We start from the raw sequence: 19,433 nt of genomic DNA, 5'->3' as shown, positions 1-19,433 counted from the left end.
ATTCCTGGTGGGAATAGAGGCGCTAAACTGAGCTGAACTGAACTGCTGCAGTTTCAATTAACAAGAGCGGAGGAGAGAGACGCGTCAGCAGAACCGAACCAAGGATCCCCTCCTCCTCCTCCGCCTCCTCCTCCTCTTCCTCCTCCTCCTTCCCTGTTCCTCCTCTCCTCCTCTCAGATCGGACGTGTTCATTGACAGTCCCTGAATGCAGATTGATTTTCCTTCCCACACGGCAGGCTAATAACTTGGGACGTTTATTATTTATTTGTTTGTTTTAACAGCCGCGCGTCCTTCCTCCCCTCTTCTCCCTCCTGCTCTCCATCCAGGCAGCGGTGCGTCCCGGCCGTGCGTAAAGACCAACCTCCCCTTCCCAAAAAAAAAGAAAAGAAACCCCCTTCTCAAGGGGAGCCCCCATCCCTGCGCTGCTTCTTCTTAGCCCTTCTTTTTACTTTACTTTCCACGCCAGAGGACGAACAGCGCGCACCATGGATGTGTGTAAAGGCCGCCTGCTGGGGATTTCCGTGGCCGTTGCGCACGGCGTTTTCTCCGGTTCCCTGAACATCCTGCTGAAGTTCCTCATCAGCACCTACGACTTCAGCTTCCTCACCCTCATCCAGTTCCTGACCAGCAGCACTGCGGCGCTCAGCCTGGAGACGCTCCGGCGGCTGGGCAAGGTGGAGATCCCCCCCTTCAGCCTGCAGCTCTCCAAGGTAAAAAAAAAAAAGTCGCAAAATAACGGAGCCCAAAGGCTTCATGTGCCCTCGTTGTGGAAAGCAGAGTATTTTATCTCAAGATGGCAAATGGGTGTCTCTGATTCCTAATTTCTAATCCTTAATTTCCAACATGTGCATCCTTTAGTCTAAAAAGTAATGTCATTATTTTATTGTAGGTCTAACTTAGGTAACTTGGTGATTCCCAAACTACCATCTTCCATGGACTTGGAGACTATGTACAGGGTGTTTCAGAAAAGTAGATATCAATATTATTTAATATATATATATATTATTTATTTTCCCAGGTAGACCTTTCATTACACTGTTGCAAGTTGTTCTGTTAAAGTGGCAAGCTGTGCAAAGCTGTTTTTTATTATTACACCACTATTATCATCATTAAAACTTCCTAAAGTGCATACTTTTCAGATAAACTTCCTTTTCTGTAGGTGGTAATGTGCCACAGTGATAGTGTTTTATCACCAAGTCCACATCCTGCCCTAAAGCTGCCCGTGAAATCAGGGGAAAAAGGGGCAAAAGATAATGGGAAGTTTTAGGCTTCAAGTTTTCTGTCTCAGTGTCTTTCACATGGAAACGTCTTTATCTGACCAACACAGTGACGTGTGTGCCAAAGGGAGAAAGTGCAAAGTGTTTTTTTTTCCAGCTGCTACGTCATCAGTCGGCTGCATCGGTGTGAGTTCATGTTAATAAAATGTGTGAATGAGTGAAAAATCCTGGCACAGCTTGGCAGACACTCACACTGCGGCTTTAATAGCTTTTTGTCCAGATCACTTTTCAGGTGCATCAGATCCCAAGACATCACAGTTAAGGCTTTTCTGACGCTGTAAAAAAAAAATATATATTATTTCTGGCTGAGCAGCTGCTACAGTGGGAGCTGCCCAGTGAAACCACAGCCTGCTGCTGAGTGGCTGCTCTGGAGCAACTGGTTTGAATTTGCCTCCTCAAACACACCAAAATGTTAATTAACAAGGCAGCTAGCCCCTATGTTAAAACTGCATGCTGGCATTTTCCATCTCCTGATTGGCTGATTGACTAAAGGACTGATTGATCGTCTGGATGAATGATTGACCGGCCAATTGACCAACTGGCAGATTTGCTGCCTGATCGACTAAATGACCAAATGATGCAATTCATCAGCTTTATTATTGGCGTGACTGCGTACTGGATGTATCACCAAAGCACTCTGCCAAATGTAAACTGTCAAAAACCAACCAAAGAGAGGCACTGAGATGATGAGTGATTCGGTTTCAGCACTAAACAGTAATCCACAATTATCAATATTTATATTAACACTGGCAGGGTGTCACACAGAAGGGACAGTGCTGTGAAAATGTGAAAAATACAAAGTTGTGAGAATCAAAACAGAGGAGAAAGATGATGTAATAACAAACCAACCACATCGAATTCATTAGTTATTTCCCAGCAAATGGTTGAAGTTGATGTGGTATTAGCCCATGCCCTTTTCTCTTGTTTTTTTTTTTTGTCCTGTATAAATATTGTGTGACTTCTTTAGCCTTGAAAGTCCGTCTGGTGAGTTGAGCACAGTGCGAGTGAGAATCGTCGCTCCTCTCTGTTCTCGACAGCGACGTCACTCAGGGCGTCGCTGCCTTATTACATAAAAATGCTTGCACCAATCAGAACGAGCCATATGATGTAAATGCAGCGCACTCGGGCTGGGGGCTGAGAGGTGCAGAGTCGCCTTAAAAAAAAAAGATATTTCCCCATTTATCCCTGGTGCAGTTTATCCACCCAGACAGTTGCATGTGATTTGGCGAGGTTTCCAGTCTGTCTCCCTTCACGCCAGTACAGTGGGACTGGGTGGGCATGCGTCTGTGGAGCTCAAAGTGTGTGAAGCCCTTCCCAAAGGCAATGGCAAAGATAATCCACAGCCCTGGGAAGAACTCAGGCAAACTGTATCTATGCGGCTCAAATTTTTACTTTTAAGAGCTGTATAGAAACTATCAGGATGGATAAATCAGATTTTTTTCTATATTTTGGGTTGAACTATTCCTTTATTCTTCCTAATGCTCAATAAATGGTGACTATGCTTGCAGCAAAGAGTCTAAATGTATGGAAGTCAAGGGGAAACCACTTTCTTGATTTACAAACCAAATAATCAGCTGATGGACTGGCACTGACCTTCCTCCTCCTTCTTCTCTGTGTGTGTGTGTGTGTGTGTGTCCCTGCAGGAGTTTGCCAGTGTGTGTATCCTGTCCACGCTGCAGTCCACGCTCACCCTGTGGTCTCTGCGCGGCCTCAGCCTGCCCATGTACGTGGTGTTCAAGCGCTGCCTGCCGCTCTTCACGCTCAGCATCGGCGTGTGCGTGCTGAGGAACGGCGTGCCGTCCGTCGGCGTGGTAACCGCTGTCCTCATCACAACCGGTGGAGCCGCGCTGGCTGGTAAACACACACGCACACACACACATTAATGCACACACCCTCATAAGCTGCCCTCAAGTCATTCTGGAAATACTGTAATTACAGGATTATCACAATTGGGAACTGTTGACATGAATGTAACTTCATAAGTCGGAAATTACTGTTCAAGTGGGAGAATTCAGGAATATCGAGGTTACCAAGATTCCACATTTCACGATGGAAAAACAGAAGAGAAAATAAAAATGTTGACACCTGTTGACAGTAACCCTTAAAAAAGCAATCATTTGTAGTTGCAAGGAATAAAAACTGAAAAACCGATGGGCTACGACGGATTCCTGCGTTCTCTGCTCTTTACTCTGCTGCCCAATAGGAGACGAGCTTTTAAATACATTTGACTTTGCTGATGTATAAAACCCATTGAAAAAAAAAACAAAAAAAAAAGACTGGTATCACTGTCTGTGTTTGATGATTTTTGGCTGCTATGGTTACAAAATAAGTCCAACCAGAGACGTTGGTGGAGCGCTGCTGCAGCTTAAATCACTGAAATCATTGAAATCACTGAAACAAACAGAATAGATTTGCAATAAAACAGATTTGAGAGTAAAAATATTGACACTTCAATAAAAAAAAAAAGTAATTTAAATTTGTGACTAAAGTGCAAGTTTTGTTTATGAATCCAAAACTTTTATTTGCAAATCCAAAGGTTTCGCTTGCTGTTGAGCTGAATCTCATGGGCGGGACCTATGCGATGAAAGACGCGTCCCTATTGGCCAGTCTCGATCAGAGTGACAGCTTTACATCCACGATTATAATCCAGTAATACATCCACAGTTATAATGTAATAATATTATTACCGCCACCTTCTGGCTCTGAATGGCTGCTGTCCTGTTACACAACTGGATGCTGCCAAACTGTCCATGTGATCGAAACTGACCAATAAGGACGTGTCTTACATCTTTCAGCGTAGGCCCCGCCCACAAGATTCAGCTCAGTAGAAATCAAAACTTTTGGATTCACGAGCAAAAATTTTTGGTTCGCATTTTAGTCACCAATTTATTTTATTTGCAATGAAAAAATTTGATTGCAGTCTTGATAGTTTTGCTCTCAAATCTGTTTTTTTGATTGGAAGCCGATTCTGTTTGATTGCAGAAGATCGATCAGCCTTCACTCCAGCACAGCCTTTGATCTTCTTTCATAGCAGATTTTCAATTTGGGCTTTGGCTCCACTGTTTTGAAGAAGCGTTCATTTGGCTTGGCTCTGCCTTCAGCGGTCGATTAGTTCATCATCTGCAAAGAAAAGTATTATTATACAAAGAGATGAGGCTCCAACACCATATTTGAAATGTCTGTCTTGCTTTTTTCCTCTCCGTTTCTATACCTCTCCTTCACTTTCACACTTTTACTCTCCTTCACTTTCTCTTTTGCTGTCTTCTCATTAACTCTCACAACATCCTATACATGACAACCGACAACTAAAAGAATATGTTTTGAATATGTTTTATTCGTACTGCGACGTTTCATTTGGGATCCCACAAAGATCCGTTAAGCATCTTTCCCAGCAGCAGACTCCATTTTTCCCCCCTAATGATGCTGAAGTAATGAACACCACCAGTCGATAATGAATTTCCAGAAATAATCACGGATTGTCCATTAACCCAGTAGATCTCAAACTGGGTGGGGGTGAGAGCGAGAGGGGAGGGGTCGTGATGTAATTAATGAAATGTGAAAAAATATGAATCTCATAGGCAAATGTGATTGTTTTTTATCTTGATGATAAATAAGCCTTTTCTTCCAGGGAAAATACATGATTTCTTTAATTCCAGTCTGCTTCCGATGCTTAATCATGAAAGATAATGTCACAAAAAAAAAAGAAAAAGGAAAGAAAGGAAACTAATCATGTAGTCAACATTTCGCTTCTTAATGCCTGAAAAATGGGATTGCCAGCAAACAGTGTTTTGTTTTTGGGTGTTGTGAACCTAATAGGTTGAGAGGCTCTCCATTAGCCACAACACACACACACACACACACACACACACACACACTTGATTTTAATCGGTGTCACCTTAATGCAGATGGGACATTTTAATGTGTGTGGGTGATGAACCTTTGTGTTCATTATCTGTGAGTAGGCTACTTATTTGCACACTCACACACACACAAGCTTTTAACACACTCCTTGGCAGCTGTGATGTATTTCCTCTGATTTTTTTTTTATTTTTTATTCTTGCCATACTTTGTTTTACGTGTTATTCTCATCTGTATGCATTCTCGGTTTTCTGCGAGGCGCTTTTTGACCAAACTGTTCAAAAGAGAATATTAAATGTGATCCTGGGTGCGATAGTGCTATCTGGCTCCATCGGCCGCCTTGAAGTACTACATTAATCCCATTAATGAATGTCCTGAGGATGATTAAAGCTCCCTCGCTGCAAGATTTGGTGGGCGAGTGACGCGACAAACCCTGTGGCAGCCATGAGGAAAATATATATGGGGTGCTAGAGAAGAGGAGCTTACCTCAGGCACGCTCGCATCACGCCAAGGATGTAAGTTACAATGCCTTTATTGGTTCGGGCATATCCAAGTTACAATCATGCAAAGGAGATTAGGAGAACGCTGAGCGGTTTTGACTCGCGCTGGGTCCTCCTCAGGCTGGAAGGAGGAGTCAAAAACGTGGTTAGAAGCAGCCATGGTGAAGATTCAAAGATCACGAGCAACAGCGGCTGTGGACAGCTCACAGTCACATCAGGGACGGGCTGATGGACCAATCAGAGGCCCTGAACTAGAAACTTCCAGGAACAATTTGTGTCATTCCTCTATTTCAATGTTTTCACCGTCAGAATGGAGTTTGGCACTACATTGTCAGTCTCTTTGACGCTGCTGATTGGATTTTTACAGTTTACTCAAAAAGCATATTTCTGCCATTGCTCTTTATAGTTCCAGTAGCAGAGTTCGCTATGTTGTATGATCCAGGTCCTTCAAAGCCAAATGGTCACATCCTGAGTGGAAAACGTTCACATTTAGACTGCTGTTTAGCACAAAGCTTCTTCTTACCAGTTCATGCCAACGTGCCTCTACGTCCTGCTTGACTTGAACTGTCTAATCTGCCGTGTTTGGCCCAAGGGCACACAGTGCACGATGCTTGAATTTTTGGAATCGACTCCGACTCTGGTTTAAAATCTGAGAATCGATGGAATTGGCTCTTCGACTCCATACTTTTCGTCATGTAGAGTTGCTGACAGTGTAGGTCGTGACACTTTTGCTACTTTTCTGCTAAAATGTGAGGTCGAAGTCGGCGTAGCTCACAGAGACAGACGACTCAAGGCACTGCTCTTTCTCTAAAAACTGTAAACTTTGATAAATCTTTCAAAAATCGAGGCAACATTTTCCAAGGATTTTTTTTGGAGTTGCTTGAACATCTTATTTTGAGTTGGTTGACTGAACGTGAAAAAAACGAGTAGAGCCTACAAGAAACAGTCAAGAAAACCGAGTGTAACCAAAGTCAAAAAGTCAAAAAAACGCATAAGAATTGATTAAATTAAGTTCAATTTAAACAAAACTGTGTGTGAGTTGCATGAACCAGTGCACTAACTTTCCTTTTTTTTTTAGACAAATTCTTCCCCTCTGTTTTCAGTCTAATCCTTCAAATATTTGAAAGCACTGACACATCAGAGATTTCACAGACAAGAGTGACTGCTAATGCATTGCTTATGCAACATCAGCAGCACAAAGTGTTTTTGCATAACAGCACTGTCATATAACAGGTCAAAAAAAAAAAAAAATCCTGTTGTAACTCTACAAACTTCCACCAGCTCCAGATATAAATAATAGTATTAAGATTAAATGTCTAGATTCTCCTCCTGTACTTAAAATGAGCAATTTCTCGAGTGCAACTGAAAATATTTGAGCTGAAATCTGATCAAAGATATGCGAATAGACAACACAAGCACCATTTGTGGACATATATGGCTAACTTTGCACAGAAAGCAACGTGCAGAACCACGTTAAGATGATGATGATGATGCATGATGCATGATGCATGTGGCCCAGGGCAAACATAAATCCTCATGCTGTGCATCCTGTTGCACGTTATGTTCCCTGCACATACACACACACACACACACACACACACAATACAACCATGAAGACAAACGGCCCCATTTGTTGATGAGAGATACGATTAAACTGGACTTTATGTTTCTGTCTCAGTATGTTATCTAAAACCGTATCACGTCTGTAGCGCCTGGCATGGGAAAAAAAAATATCTTGATTTGAGATTTAATCGAGATCTTGTGATTTTTTTTCAAATTGCCTTGCAGCTGCTGCCACATGATGCGCGCACCAACATCTATTCAGAGGCCGGACAAACATGCACTTGTTTAGGTGTGGATGATGCTGCAGCGTCGTCTCCAGTGGAAAACATGGCCAAGGCTCTACTTTGATTTATTAGTCTGCCTCCACCAGCTCTTACATAAACTAACAGCATCCAGTTTGTTCTCAGAGAGCAAGGCAGCAATACCACAAATACAACTACACTTAGAGGTTAAAAGGAACATTTTACTTTATTTTTTTGGAAAAGAGCTTACAGCAAAGATGAGAGGATCAATATCAAGTTTGTGGTATCCTAATTATGACATGATTTATGGAAGATGCCTGATATTCCTAAATTAATGTAAGTGAAATGCAACACATTGTTTATCTGAAATGTCAAAGTGACATGTTGTGGTTTTAGGAGGATTTATGTGATGCAACTGTTTCTTCAGGAGCCTAAGAGCTGCATGAAGAGTCAGTATAAGACAAATGGAAGGTTTTGTCAAGAGTAAAGTGTGCAGGGATATTCCAGCTGAGATGGAGAAAAATGAGAAACATGGACGTGGAAATGCTTTACATGAGATGCATCATTCTGAGAAAACACTTCCTAAAATGTCAAATTATTTCTTTTACACTTACTTGATAGTCCCTTCCATAGACTCAGTGCGGCACCTCAGAGTCCTGCAATGTCCTCCATGTCTGACCAATTAACTCGATCAAGTGTCACATCTGATGCTCATATTAGCAAAGACATGTGGGCAGCAAGCATTAGCAGGTTGTTATCAGATGTTAACATCAACATCGATAGACTTGGACAAACAGTTTGTTTGGGTTAATTGAGCAGCAGCTCCGGGTGTTTGAGACACTGGGGCTAAAGACAAGCCAGTTACACTGCAAAAACTCAGAATCTTACCAAGAATAAAAAATAAGACATGATCACCTAAGCAGTAACTTGTTTTTAGACAATTTTCACTTGTGTCAAGAGAAAATTAGCTTGAAACAATTGAAAATGGTCTAAAAACAAGTTACTTCTTAGGTGATCATGTCTTATTTTAAGTGTAATGAGATATTTTGACTAGAAATAAGACATTTTGACTTGAAATAAGACAAATATCTTGGTAAGATTTTGAGTTTTTGCAGTGTACAGGACTTTATCCGATTGCAGCTGCATTGTAACTGACAATAAGACGACCTTTGACCAGAATACACACGACCTGTGCTGAGTGGGGAAAAACAGGGAGCCGGCCAAGTTCTGGGTCGGCAGATCGATCCCTGATTGTTTTAGAAATCTTTTATTGAGCCACTTGCTTTTTTTTTTTTGAATCCGCTGGTTTGCATCTCTCAACCTCAAACAGACAAACTCATTAGCGAGGCTGAAGGTCAGTAGCAAAATCACTGGAGCTCAGCAGGAACGTGTGTCTGAAGTGCTCAACAAACAGTTGTTGAGGAAAGCAGAATCCATTGGATCTGACCGGAGACTCCCTTTGCACTTTGAATCTGAGTCCCTGCCCTCTGGTTCTCACCTCAGACATCCATCAGCCAAAACTAAAAGACACAAATTCTCATCCTTGTCGTCTGCCATGTCACTGCTCAGCTCTGTAAAGCACAGGGCGTCACTTTACTGATGTTTTTAAGGTGTGTTTCTGCGCCTGGATCTCAGGATGAGAGGCGAAATGGGTCAAATGTGGCTGCCTTGGTGAAACGCTCGTCAGATTTAAGTGTAATGGAGGTTTAGTGATGTGTGTGTGCAACGTGGTCGACCAGTGTGTGTGGTCGTCACATAAATAGAGCATGCAGAACACCTTGTGGAATGCTGAGACGCTAAAAAAAAAAAAAAAAGTGAGAGACAGAGAAGAGACGATGGTTAGAGAGGTTAGAGACGGAGAAACTGAAATACCGACGCTCCCCTCAGGCGTCTGAGACGGACGCAGAAAAAGTTCCCGTTTGAAGCCAAAGGCCCCCTCTGGCGTCAGTGTGGGACGGGGAGGACCTCAGGTGACGGGTGACGTAACAGAAACAGTGAAAAAGGTTTTGTGCGTAACCGTAACCAGCTGACAGCGACACGAGATGGAGGCAGGAAAGGCCGGTGTGACTCAGTCAGACGCCGAAGGGTTCGATTTTTCCTGTATTTGTTTGTATTCGCTTTTATGTAGTACAGTGGTCCCTCGTTTAAAAATAACCCGCAATAGGTGAAATCCGCAAAGTAGTCAGCTTTATTGTTTACAATTATTCTAGATGTTTTCAGGCTGTAAAACCCCTCACTACACTGCAAAAAGTCAAAAACTTACCAAGATTATTTATCTTATTTCAAGTAAAAATGTCTTATTTCTAGTCAAAATATCTCATTACACTTAAAATAAGACATGATCAGCTCAGAAATTACTTGTCTTTAGACAATTTTCACTTGTTTCAAGTGAAAATCTACTTGAAATAAGTGAAAATTAGCTTGAAACAGGAAACAAATTTTGCCAATGGAACAAGCAAATTTTTACTTGTTCATTTGTGTCACAAGGAAAAATTTGCTTGTATTATATTTTGACTAGAAATAAGACATTTTTACTTGAAATAAGACAAATAATCTTGGTAAGATTTTGACTTTTTGCAGTGTACACACTTTATACACTTTTCTCAGACAGGCATTAACATTTTCTCACTTTTCTCTCTTGTTTAAACTCTCAAAGTTCAAATCTTCGTAGAAAAATAAGTCCAGTAAAAAAAAAAAAAAAAAGCATGCAAAATTGCACTAAAAAAATCCGTGTAACTGCGAGGCCGCAAAAGGTGAACCGCGTTATAGCGAGGGACAACTGTACATCTCATTTTTGGCCAACCTGAGAAGCCCTTTTTTTTTTTTTTTTTTTTTTTTACAATGTGCAATAATAATAATAAACAAAACTGAACTATTTGACAGTAACAAGTGGATAATCCTCTCCACCGTGTCAGCTGGAGGCTGATGCTTCTCCTGATGATCGGTTCTCTTCAATTTGATGTTGCTTCTTCACCTGTGGCCGTGTTGTCACTTTCCATTCAATTATGAGAACTTGTTGCTATATTATGGAATTATTCTGGGATTTTATGAGGCTTAAGACAAGAGTGTGTGAGCGAAGATGAGGAGGGCATCATAGCTGCACTGAAAGGGAACAGCACAAAGTGTGTGTATGTGTTTGTGTGTGTGTGTGTAAAGGTGTTTCTCTTGGAAGTTTTGTAGACATGATGAGGTTGGCGGTTATTCACTCCAGAGCCAGTTTCAGTCAGAGCCACAGGTCAAATGTGGCTCTTAATTGGATATTGATATCATGAAATGAGAAAATTTAATTCACGACATTTTAAAAAGCAGTACACAATGTTTTTAAGTGCAACATCCATTCTTTTTATGGCATTTATGGGATGTGTGCTTGTTGTCTGTCTTTAATTGTCTTGTTAATTGCACTGATCGGGAATTTCATTGTACTCGAACAAGGACAATTAAACACTTTCTGTTCTAACACTGATGCTCCAGTCAGGGCAACATGCCACTGCTATCAGAGAGAGAGAGAGAGAGAGAGAGAGAGAGGGAGAGAGAGAGAGGGAGAGAGGGAATGTGGTCCCGTGCACGGATGACTTTTGGACGGTCACACTTTCGACAGAGAGATAGACAGATAGATAACCAGATAGATACTTTATTATTGCCGGGCAACAGTGCTGGTGGTCATATGCTGGTGTGTGCCGCATCCCATGATGCACACTGCATCATAGGTCTGAGAGTGTGTGTGTGTATATCTGTACATGTATGTGTGTGTGTGTTTGTGTTACACTTTGCTGCTCTTATCTTTTCATCCATGTGACGCTCAGAGTTAAATTTTATAGATATGAGATCACATGGTGTGTGTTGGTCAGGATGTTAAATAAACAGAGCACGTGTGTGTGTGTGTGTGTGTACATGTGAGAATGCATTGAGGTTTTCCCACAAGATGGATTCACATCAGCACATCTTCATCCATGCCTCCCTTCTTTCCTCACTGATATTTTAACTTTTGTACTTTTATTTCTGTGGGATATTTATATGTGCTTGTGGTTATGAATGCGTGGTTTTTATTTTGTGTGTCTCATCCTCTGTTGTTTTTATTGCCGCTGTGGCAGGACTAATTGCCTCCCGGGGACAAATTAAGATCTACTTCTGTACTATTACTGTATTTGCACATGTTGCAAACTCTCCATTGAACCCACTGACGTTGCAGGCCAGCGGCTCTGTGACGCTGCAGCCGCATGTTTCCATGTAAAACAACAAGTAAAGAGCAGCTTTGTGGACCGAACTGCAGAGTTTGTTCACATAAACTTCCATGCAGGACGGAAAACCTCTGCATCACACATGCATACCACACCGGGGTGAAAGGACAAAACAGCCAAGGTTTAGTTAGTTAGTTAGTTAGTTATTTAGTTTACTTTAATGATACCATCCATCCATCCATCCATCCATCTTCTGCCGCTTATCCGGGACCGGGTCGCGGGGGCAGCAGTCTAAGCAGGGACGCCCAGACTTCCCTCTCCCCAGACACTTCCGCCAGCTCCCCGGGGGGAACCCCAATGCGTTCCCAGGCCAGCCGAGAGACATAGTCCCTCCAGTGTGTCCTGGGTCTTCCCCGGGGCCTCCTCCCGGTGGGGCATGCCCGGAACACCTCCCCAGGGAGGCGTCCAGGGGGCATCCGAAACAGATGCCCGAGCCACCTCAACTGGTTCCTCTCGATGCGGAGGAGCAGTGGCTCTACTCCGAGCTCCTCCCGAGTGACCGAGCTCCTCACCCTATCTCTAAGGGAGCGCCCGGCCACCCTGCGAAGGAAACTCATTTCAGCCGCTTGTATCCGCGATCTTGTCCTTTCGGTCATTACCCAAAGCTCATGACCATAGGTGAGGGTAGGAACGTAGATTGACTGGTAAATCGAGAGCTTCACCTTTCGGCTCAGCTCCTTCTTCACCACGACGGACCGGTACACCGACCGCATCACTGCGGAGGCTGCACTGATCCGCCTGTCAATCTCACGCTCCATCCTTCCCTCACTCGTGAACAAGACCCCGAGATACTTGAACTCCTCCACTTGAGGCAGGACTTCTCCACCAACCCGGAGAGGGCATGCCACCTTTTTCCGGTCGAGAACCATGGCCTCGGACTTGGAGTTCATCAGAATCAATAACACATTCTAAGCTTGACCTCAAAGGGAGTGCAAAGTGGAAAGCCTTAGAGTGCAGAGTGCAACATATCATGAGCACTGACCCAACAACGTCGTTGTCGTCACCACCATCACCATCATCATCATCATCACCACCATCATCAACATCATCACCACCATCATCCATGCCAAAGAATAACTAACCTAGTTCTTATTAAGCTGTATGATGGCTGCAGGAACGAAACTGGATCTGTGTCTTTTGGTTTTGCTCCTTGGAACGTTGTACCTGCGACCCGATGGGAGGAGCTGAAATTCACTACACAGAGGGTGAGCTCTATCACCTATTCAATTCAATTCAATTCAATTTTATTTATTTGTATAGCCCAGAATCACAAATTACAAATTTGTCCCAAAGGGCTTTACAGAAAAATACAACATCCTCTGTCCTTAGACCCTCACATCGGATGAGCAACTCCCTAAAAAACCCCTTTAACAGGGAGAAAAATAGGAAGAAACCTCAGGGGAGCAACAGAGGAGGGATCCCTCCCCAGGACGGACAGACGTGCAATAGATGTTGTAAACACAGATAACAAACAATAAAATGGAACCAGTCAGCCGCTGTAGTTGTCTCATATACAGGGCTTCTGGGCTAAGCTGTATCTCACCAATAAGTCTGCTGGCCCAATTGACAATCTGGTTCAGTGAATTCCTGCTCTTTAAAGACAGATTGCCAAACCATGCCACTATGCAAAAAGAAACAACAATTTCATCTCAAGAGAAAACGGTGAAATCGGAGTCTCTCCTGCAGCAAAAAAAACGACCCCAAAGGTCGTTTGTGCAGCAGCTGATTAAGAAAAGTTTTTCCTGTGAGCTTTACCACAGAGTTTTATCAAGGCAGCTGAGTTTATACGGTTCCACGTACGCAGAGATTAGTGTGACTAAATAAGATCTGCATTTAGAAACTGAGAAAAACGAGAAAAAAGTCACGGGTTCAAGACTGTGTACCTGATGGCGCCAATTGCAAAAGAACTACAACGTCATGCATTTAAAGAGCATTCTCGAGCATAACGGCTTCGTGCGTAACGTCAGCTGGTGAGTACTAGGACTTTTCCATGACACCGTGAATCAAACTCGTTTTTCTAAAAACGGTTGATTTTATACAGACGTGTAGCTTCTACAGGAGCAGAAATCGTTGTTTTACAGTCTCGTTGCTCGTGGTCAGTCCACCTTCAATGGTGACGACATTAGGGCTAATAATCCTAATCCTAATCACAGAATATAACAGGGATTTCACTTCCGGCTCCTCACTGCCCAGGTGCATAGTTACATTTAGAGGTAAGTGACCTCTAGTGGTCCTTTAAAGAATGACACCCTGGTGAAGCGTTAAGGGAGCAAAACAAATGGCGCTTTTCGACTAGTACCTACTCGCCTCGACTCGGTTTCGGTTTCGGTGGTTTTCCATCACAACTGAGTACCACCTCGCCGTGGGTGTAGTCGTCATCGCAAGGCGGCGCACCGTCCAGCTCCCTCTGGATTCTTTGGGCCGCCACCAAGCACAGAAAAGTCTCCGCCTCTTCATTTGCTTGCCATTTTCCAACTTTGCCAACATCAAGGATCAATGGTCGCTGTTGCCGTTTTTTTTTGTTTGTTTGTTTTCGTGCAGGAGTCGCTCTCATGTGTCGTCACTCCTCGTCCAATCAGTGGCCTGCACGGCGTTTATGTCACATTTCGGCTCGACTCAGCTCGCTTGGAACCGCGGCTGAGTAGGTCCCAAAATAGTACCTGCTACCAGAAACTACCACCTAATGGAAAAGCTCTCAAACCGAGTAGAGTCGAGCAGAGAGGGTGCTAGTGGAAAAGCGCCAGAAGTGCACAAAAAGAGGTTGGTGGGTCAGTCAACGTCCAAGTTAGTGCAGTGTTTGTTTTTAAGTAATATTAACGAACATTCACTCATATTAGGTAGCTCGGATTAGGCTGCGTAACCCTAACCCTGACCTTTTCCTAACCCTAACCTTGACAAACTTTTCTTTAATCTTAACAAAACTTTCTCCCGACCATCTTCCTCCTGGGTGGTCGTACGGATTGGAGGATTTGCTGGGAAATCTCGTGGTACAGCTGGATAACGAGAAAGAGTTTTTCAGATTTTCATCTAAGAAAAGCAAACTCCTTAAACTGCCTGACCTTAAACTAGCAGTTAGATGGCGCTGTTGAGTTGAGTTTGGCTCATTAAAGATGCTGGCTAAGCGATACACAAGCATGAAATGATCATAACATAATCCCATTGCTGGCAGATTTTTCAGACTATAGTGTTGAACTGTGTATCTTTGAACGTTACGAGTAAGGCTGAGAAATGAGCCAGAGAAATAATCCCATCTGCCAATCTCACGAGAAAGGACTCAAACATAAGGTGTTTTTCATGTGTTTTTAAATTCTGACCTTTAATTAAAAATCTGGCCATCCCTGATGTGATGGAGGTGATGCAGCTCATTTTTTATTGATGTTCTATTGGAAGCCCTTAATTAATTTGCCTGGATTATAAAGCAACATTTCCACTGAGTGCCACACGAGCCTGACTGAACGCTGTAATCTCATCGAGTTTGAGCTCATACGCTAAAGAGAGTCTCGGAGGCGTTTTCCACCCTGACGAGAATAAACATTGTCAACACTGAATCCTGAACACTTGCAAATTTATGCAGCCTTTTGGCATCGGAGAGACTAAATTGTAAGAGACTGAAAATCATCACGAAAACCAGTTTTGGCCTGATGCAAAAAAAAAAAAAAAAAAAAAAATGTGACTTAGCAGCGGTTCGCTCGGTTAAAACCAACAATTGACGTGGGATTATTGCACCAGTATCATGAGTGTGTGTGTGTGTGTGTGTGTGTGTTTTATTGCTGTTTTCAGTATTTGTGTTTCCAGCCTACATATACACTCAGCAAAGGATTAATTCTCCCTATCATCTTCCTCCCTCCTTCTGCCTCCTCCTCTTTCATTCTACCTCTTAATTCAACTCTCAATTCTTCTTCTTTTCCCTTCCCACCTTCACACACCCACGTTTTCCCTTTTCTCTCTCTCTCTCTCTCTCTCTCTCTCTCTCCTCTCCCTCACTGCATTCCTCACTCTCCCACTTTTTCATCTCTTTCCTCACCATCTCCATCCTTTTCCCTCAAGCAACCCCAACTCTTTCTCGCCTCTTTCGCTCCCCTAATATTTCCCTCCGTCTCGTTCTCCACGTGCCTCGTAAACACATCCCTCCGTTGACGTTTTGTCGCTCTTTTCCTCCATTTTTTTGACAGCTTCTTTGCCCTCCGTCGTTCTTTCTCTTCATCTCTCAACTCTACTACTGGAAAAAAAAGGGACGTTTGTGTATTCTGCATCCTCAGAGAATGAACTGAAACTTGACAAATTAATATCATTAAATGCTTTTAAATGCAAAACGAAGGAATTAGAGGCAGGTTCCGGTTATGTAACTGACTAGAATTTATTTTCTCTTTTGAAGAAGACAGACAGATAGATGGATAGATGGATAGATAGATCTAGTTTCCCAGATGTTTGTCTCCTTTTTTGTTTTCTATTTATTTTCTTGGCCAGGTCTCCCTTTGAAAAAAGAGACTCTTAGGGCTCTAGTTTCGCAGACCAGGCGAGGCGGGGGCGTAGCGCAGATGCGCTTCGCCAACTGGGTGTGGCCAGGCGGATTTTCCAAGTTTGGCACGCCGGTCTCGGTGGCGCAAGTACTCCGCCGTCCCTCCTACCGGCGGAGGGGAGGAGAGAAGGCATGGAGTGGGTTTGACACAGCCGATTCACATTTAACCAATCAAATGAGCCCCTGTCCTTGCCTTTAAAATGCGCTGCGTGAAGGCGTAATGAAAGTTTACACAGCTGACATGGAGGTCTACTGCCGCAGGCGGAGCGGAGCTCAGGAGACCGGCGCGGAGCGGAGACCGGCGAGCAGTGCGGACACGTCACCAAAAACTCACAGGCAGGCTTCCGGAATGTCAGACACATGAACGATGCAATAAATACCGAAAAAAACACTATTCAATGCTACGATCACAATCAGCACATACATATATCTCCATATCAACTGTCCCGTCACAGCTGATGTCAGATCAAAGGAGATTGGCACCGTTTGTGCTGATTGTGAGGTTTTGGTGATGTGCGCCTGTCAGCCAAACTTCCACTGCGCCGGCTCCGCTCCGCCTTGCGCTGAAAGTAGACGTGGTTTCAGACGGCGAGCTTTTGGCGCACCTCGGCGAAGCCTTTTGGCACGAAACTGTCACTGCGCCAAGCCGAATCTGTTGACACCTCCCCCCGCTGCGCCGCCACTCCCATCTCGGCGAACCTCCGCCTGCGAAACTTGGACACTGTCCGCCTCTCCCGCTTCGCCGGTCGAAACTAGCTCTGCGCGGGGTTCACCTCACTGCGCCACCCCGCGCTGCGCCGGGAAACTAGAGCCCTTAATCTCAATCAGACTCCTGGTTAACCTTCCTGTTATGGTCAAATTTACTAACATCTTTTATGTTTGGGGTCAGTTTGACCCCAGCAGTTTAAACCTCCACAAATTTATTATAATTAAAATTGTTACCAAAGTTTATGTGTCAGGTACTTTATGTTTCTTTGTTGGTGACCTAAACAGCCCTTTAAATAAAGCACGACCACCCCCACTTATATGTCCAGTATGACTATGAAAAAAATATGCAAATCACCATAAAATCTCACTGATTGACTTAAACTTGGAAAGAAATATTAGTTTTTGGTGTTTTAATGGCTTAATATTATTTCTAAGTACAGATTTTTGTTATTTATAACTGATGCGTACAGAGTGTGTACAGGACATTGATAACATATCATCATGATCAATTTCATGTTTACCCATTACATTAGGAAAACTCATTAAATATGAAGCAAAAAAAAAAAAAAAGATGTTAATCATTTATTTAGAGATGTTAAACATTGGCTGGGGTCAAACTGACCCCTAACATAATAGGAGGGTTAAATACGTTCAATTAAAAAATAATGATACCTCACACACACACACACACACACACTCATTCATTCTCTCTGTCTCTTCCCTTCTTTTTTCTCTCTATCTTCCTACTCTTTTTTTTTTTTTTTTTAATTATTTCTCCCTGTCTCTGTTTCCCCACCAGGTGCTGGGGATCTGACCGGTGATCCGTTCGGTTACGTCACCGGCGTCCTGGCGGTGGTCATCCACGCCTCGTACCTGGTCCTGATCCAGAAGACGAGTCTGGACAGCGACTACGGGCCGCTCACCGCGCAGTACGCCATCGCCATCATGGCCTCACCGGTAATGAGGGTTTAACACGCAGCGACCACTGTCAGGGTCACACACAGTCACTGTCTTTGTCATTGTGTGTGTGTGTGTGTTATGTGTATCATTTGCCTGTAATGCCTGTATTAAACAATTTTTTAAAAAAATAAATGAAAGAATTCGACGTGATGGAGCCTCCATTAGTGCCCTTGCCAATTTTCTAACGCGGCTAACCTTTATAATGTGTCTGAAGTCTGCGAATTAATTATCTGTCTTCCACTTCTGAAGCACTTTTTCTCTTTTTTCCTCTTTTCTCTCTGCCTCTTCGTCTTTTTCTGCCATCATGTTGCCCTTTTCCTCTGCATATTCCTTTTTCTCTCTCTGCATTTTTTTGTCTCTTTACCTTTGTCTTACTCTTTTTCTCTTGCTGTCTCCACGTCCCTCACCCTCAGGTGCTGCTGGTGTGCGCCGTCATCTCCATGGACGCCGTCAACATGTGGTCGTACGAGGGCTGGCAGAACCCGCAGATCACCGGCATCTTCGTCCTCTGCGTCTTCATCGGCTGCGCCATGAACTTCACCACGCTGCACTGCACCTACATCAACTCGGCCGTCACCACCAGCTTCGTGGGCGTGGTCAAGAGCATCGCCACCATCACCGTCGGCATGGTGGCGTTCAACGACGTGCAGCCGACCAACCTGTTCATCGCCGGCGTGGTGGTCAACACGGTGGGCTCCATCACCTACTGCACCGTGAAGTACTTCGAGACCCGGAAGAAGAGCCTCTACCAGGACCTGGAGGAAGCCGGGAAGGACGAGTCGCAGCCCGGAGAGGCTTACCAAGAAAAGCCGCCCCTGAACGGCGTCGGGCCCGGCTCCGGCACCGCCGTCGCGTCTGAATCCGGACAGCCGGAGGTAGAAGGCGAGTCCGGAGGCGACGGGGAGGAGGCGCACGCCGGATTAGCTAACGGAAAGTTGCGGACCGGTGTTGAAGAGCAAGGCGTGGACTCCAAGTTCATGACGGAGACGGAGGTGCTGGAGATGCAGAGGGAGCACCTCAACAAGGGGAGCTCGGCCCCCGGCCAGTCGCTCAGTGACAGCTACGTCGGGGTGTGGAGGTCCGTCCGAAACCTGCAGTTCATGAAGAAGGACACGCTGATCGATAACATGGAGCAGCAGAGTCCGTGAGGGCAGGAGAGCGAGCGAAGTGCAAGAAAAGGGGGGGATTAAAGGTGGACAAGCCTTTGGATGTTGGGGCAGAAAGCAGATGTGGGGAAAAAAAAACAAAAAACACACAAATACCTGAGGAGACACAGAGGACGACTGGGTCTGTGTCTCTGTCTTTGGCGAGCCCTGCTGGACAGATGCTTATGGGGAAGCACTGATCATGGCTGCTGCTTGTCTGAAGCTGCTGGCTCTTTGGCGAAGAGTTCAAACATGTTCACCGTGAAGGGCTCCGAGAGTGCAAGAACATTCCTCTCAGGCAACAAGCCAGCCCTCGTTTTGTGTAAAAGATATAAGATGTATGTATGTATACCGCATATTTAATACCGCTAATGGTCCAAAATGTAAAGCTGCGTGATGTACAGGAAGCTGAGATCGGGTGGG

At 44.1% G+C, this 19,433-nt stretch overlaps 1 protein-coding gene across 2 annotated transcripts; it reads left to right on the top strand.

Moving 5' to 3' along the window:
* The first annotated feature begins 471 nt into the window (after positions 1-471).
* slc35d3 (solute carrier family 35 member D3) lies at positions 472-19,021 on the top strand. Of its 2 annotated transcripts, XM_030046527.1 has the most exons (5): positions 472-710; positions 2,921-3,131; positions 17,705-17,862; positions 18,279-18,659; positions 18,735-19,021. In XM_030046527.1, exons 1-5 carry the CDS (start codon positions 486-488, stop codon positions 19,011-19,013), a joined length of 1,254 nt encoding a protein of 417 aa, XP_029902387.1. In that variant the 5' UTR covers positions 472-485; the 3' UTR covers positions 19,014-19,021. The 2 variants fall into 2 exon arrangements, with proteins under 2 accessions (XP_029902387.1, XP_029902386.1); XM_030046526.1 differs by having other exon boundaries at positions 18,279-19,021.
* Positions 19,022-19,433: the final 412 nt, after the last annotated feature.

Source organism: Myripristis murdjan, chromosome 24 (assembly GCF_902150065.1).
Source record: "Myripristis murdjan chromosome 24, fMyrMur1.1, whole genome shotgun sequence".
Classification (NCBI taxonomy): domain Eukaryota; kingdom Metazoa; phylum Chordata; class Actinopteri; order Holocentriformes; family Holocentridae; genus Myripristis; species Myripristis murdjan.
This window is presented reverse-complemented; position numbering and strand designations above follow the sequence as displayed.

What these genes read in the sequence shown, in the direction of transcription:
- slc35d3 (XM_030046526.1), top strand. Translation starts at nt 486, where the DNA reads ATGGATGTGTGTAAAGGCCGCCTGCTGGGGATTTCCGTGGCCGTTGCG. An exon ending in TCAGCCTGCAGCTCTCCAAG is followed by an intron (nt 711 to 2,920) that starts GTAAAAAAAAAA and finishes GTGTCCCTGCAG; the next exon opens with GAGTTTGCCAGTGTGTGTAT. An exon ending in CGGTGGAGCCGCGCTGGCTG is followed by an intron (nt 3,132 to 17,704) that starts GTAAACACACAC and finishes TTTCCCCACCAG; the next exon opens with GTGCTGGGGATCTGACCGGT.